This window comes from Lolium perenne, chromosome 5 (assembly GCF_019359855.2).
Source record: "Lolium perenne isolate Kyuss_39 chromosome 5, Kyuss_2.0, whole genome shotgun sequence".
Lineage (NCBI taxonomy): Eukaryota > Viridiplantae > Streptophyta > Magnoliopsida > Poales > Poaceae > Lolium > Lolium perenne.
Window position 1 is genome coordinate 213,870,025 of NC_067248.2, and position 3,288 is coordinate 213,873,312.

Genomic DNA, 3,288 nt, shown 5'->3' on the forward strand with positions numbered 1-3,288 from the left:
ATAGTTTGACTCAAGAGGAACACAAGAATCAATAAGACTTTAGCAATTGATAAGTCACTCTCAACCACACCAGATCAAAATGGATACATTTCTGTCCAAAATTGTTTGCCCGCTAGCCTTGCCCTAAAGGAAGGTGTTCCCTTTCCCTAAAGGAAGTTGTTCTTGGTTTCTTAGGGAGGTTGTGGTACTAGTTAGTGGGTGTGAATTATACCTGGGCATGGGTAGCCTGGCCCGGTCGGCCCGACCTAACCCATCCTGAAAATCTCAGACTGGGCCGGGCCAAAATTGCATGTCGGGCCGGGCTCGGGCGAAGATTTCGAGCCTGACAATCGGGCCGGGCCGAGCTGGGCCGGGCTTTGGGTTAAGGAAAACATGATTCAAGACCCAATTAGGCCGGGTTTTTCGGACTGTAGGATTTTTCGGTGGTATATTCGTGCAAGCTCAAAAGCAGCCAAGGTGTTCCGCCAGCTGAACAGAGATGACACCCCATGTGAGTGTGAGCGTGAACATTTGGGCAAGCTAGATTGAGCTGCTAAAGGCGCGTGCAGTGCGTTGCGATCCCAAAAGGTGCCTCGTACTGCCATAATTAACACGCCATGATGGGCCGCGTTGCGTCTTGTCTCGAGAGCTTTGCCGGGCAGATCCCCGATCCCGGCGGCAACGTCCACCTCGGCGATCCGGAAACTTTGGCCAGGCAGTGCTCGCCGGCGGAGCACCGACGCCGCTTCAACCGGCGGAGCGCGCGTCGACGCACCGGAGTTCCCGCCGCACAATTCGTACGAGAAGAAAAACAAAAGGCGGGGGAGACACACATTCTCCGCCGCGCTGGCCATCACGTGCGTGATGCTCGCTGGCTACCTGTAGCCACAGAGAGATCCGCTCCGTCAAATCACACCATGCTTGCACCACGGCTAGCTTTTACCATAGCGGTACATACAAGAATTACACGCTGCACTCGGTAGATAATTACCACTACTACCACTGACTGACTACTGCTAGGGTGGCCACCCACCGCGTTAACTCACACTGCGAGCTACTACTCGGCAGCTAGCTGCAGTTAATGGAAACGCGACGGACCGGTGGCGGTGGCGGTGGCATTGCACGGTCCCCCTCTCCGTCCGGCGGGCCGGTTGCTGGGGAGGAACCGCTACCGTTCTTCTCCACTCCACCGTAGCCACGGAAGAACTCGACTCCAAACAAAGGTGAAAACATCCTCACTAGAATTACTACAGCAGTACTGCGGTACTAGTATGTGGAGTGGCGGCGCTGGAAGCCTGCAACTAGCTACTGGCTCGCCGGCCGGAGCAGCGGCGCGCGCGGGCGGTGCTCGGTGCTAGTCGTCGTTGCGGTTGATGAATGCGACAAGGGTGGCCATCTCGGCCTGCGCCTGGGGCGTGCTCATCTTGGTGAGGAAGTAGACGTGGCCCTCGCCGGGGGTCTCGTACAGCTCCGCCTGGCCCGGCCACCCGCTGCCCCGGAGCGTGGCGTAGTAGGCGCGCTGCCACGGGTTGAGCCGGTCCTGGCCGGACACGGTGACGAGCACGCGGTCGCACCCGAGGCGCCGCCACGAGTCCGCGGGGAGCGCCAGCGGGTTGGCGTAGGGGTGGTCGATGGGGTACTTGCCCGCGCAGATGAAGCTCCAGGTGCGCGCCGCCGACTGCAGGTACGCCGGGTCCGCCGCCTGCGCGCCCACCGCGCTCCGGCCCTGGAAGTAGGGGTCCAGCAGCGCCACGCCCTTGATCCGCGCGCCGCCGTCCAGCCCCTCCTCGCCCGCGCGCAGCGCCAGGTTGTGCGCGATGTTGCCGCCGGCGCTGTCGCCGGCGAGGAAGAGGCGGGACAGGTCGCCGTACTGCGACAGCCACTGGTCGGCCCCGGGCGCGGCGTTGGCCAGCACCCACTTGAGCGCCGCCCAGGAGTCGCTGTAGGCCGCCGGGAGCGGGTGCTCCGGCGCCAGGCGGTAGTCCACCGACACGGCCACCACGCCGGCCTTGGCCGCGAGGGTGTTGAGGTAGGCGTGGTAGATGGGGTTGAAGGCGGACTCCACCACGAACGCGCCGCCGTGGAAGTAGACCAGGATGGGCACCTTGGTGGCGGAGCGGAAGCTCGGGAGGTACACCCGCGCGGCCAGGCCCGTGGCCGGGTCGATGGTCACGTCCTTGGAGGTGACCCCCGTCAGCGCGTCGGCGGCCGCGGCGATCCGGTCCGTGCCCATCAGCCGCTTCACCACGCCGCTCTTGTACTCTATCAGGAACGGGGAGAAGTCGAACTTGACGGCGGAGTTGGACGAGCTGGGGTCTCCGCCGCGGGCCGACCGCGCTTCCGCGCCGCCGCAATGCGAGTAGAGGACGAGGAGGAGGAGCGCCGGGAGCAAGATCCGGGAGGACGCCATGAGCAGTAACTGCAAAGCAGTGGGGAGTGGAGTGTGGAGTGTGTGACTGGGAGGCGTGTTTGTACTATGCGGCAGCCGCGGCGTGGCGTGTCTTGGCGGGGATGGGTCCGTTTATATGCAATGCAGCAAGGCGTGGCAGCCGACCAGGGCTGGGCCATCGGCCGCATCGCACTATTTTTTCCTGGCGCGGATCGTGGTGGGCTTTAACGCTCCCGGCCCGGCCCGGACCTTCCTTTCCCGCCGCAACGGCACCGTGCAGCGCATGTGCCCGCGCTTCATAACTTTCAGTCAGACACTCGCCGAAAAGCTCACATGAATTCCTGCCTGTAATGGCGCAATCTGTGACACTTCTTCCTCTACACATTACGAGAGAATTCTCCCTTTCCAACGAAACGGCTTTGTTGAGACTCTTTTCCTGAACCTGAATAAAGATTCAGGTTTCATCAGAAGATGCAAGTAGGTTCACACCTCTTCTTAATTCGCTCCATCTAAGTAGTAGAGCTAGACCACACCAACACACACACACACACACACACTTGATGATTAGTTTGCACGACAATGGAACACCGACCATTCAATGCGGTGGATACAGTTTAGCACGCCCTTCCTCCTCCACGAAACGCTGCCTCGCCCGCCTAGGTTGTCTAGCTCGTACTGCCCCTGCTAATCAAGGGCTCCCCGATCTCACCCTGTCTTCAGTGAGTGGGGCGGCACAATGCCAATCAATCAGTGTGCCCTCAAATGCTCCACACAGTTAAGTTTAACCCCACCGATTAAGCGCTGGACGATGCTAGCTTTGCCGTCAAGGCACACAAAGCTGCACTGATCGATGATGCTTGGTCGGAGACGGAGCCCTGCACTGACGAACACCCTGTACTCAACGTTGCTACAGCTTTCGT

At 60.7% G+C, this 3,288-nt stretch overlaps 1 protein-coding gene across 1 annotated transcript; it reads right to left on the reverse strand.

The window, feature by feature from the left end:
* Positions 1-884: 884 nt before the first annotated feature.
* LOC127301878 (probable carboxylesterase 2) lies at positions 885-2,477 on the reverse strand. The gene has a single exon (XM_051332162.2). The coding sequence runs from the start codon at positions 2,387-2,389 to the stop codon at positions 1,334-1,336; it is 1,056 nt and encodes a 351-aa protein (XP_051188122.1). The 5' UTR covers positions 2,390-2,477; the 3' UTR covers positions 885-1,333.
* Between the last annotated feature and the right edge of the window lie 811 nt (positions 2,478-3,288).

What these genes read in the sequence shown, in the direction of transcription:
- LOC127301878 (XM_051332162.2), bottom strand. Translation starts at nt 2,389, where the DNA reads ATGGCGTCCTCCCGGATCTTGCTCCCGGCGCTCCTCCTCCTCGTCCTC.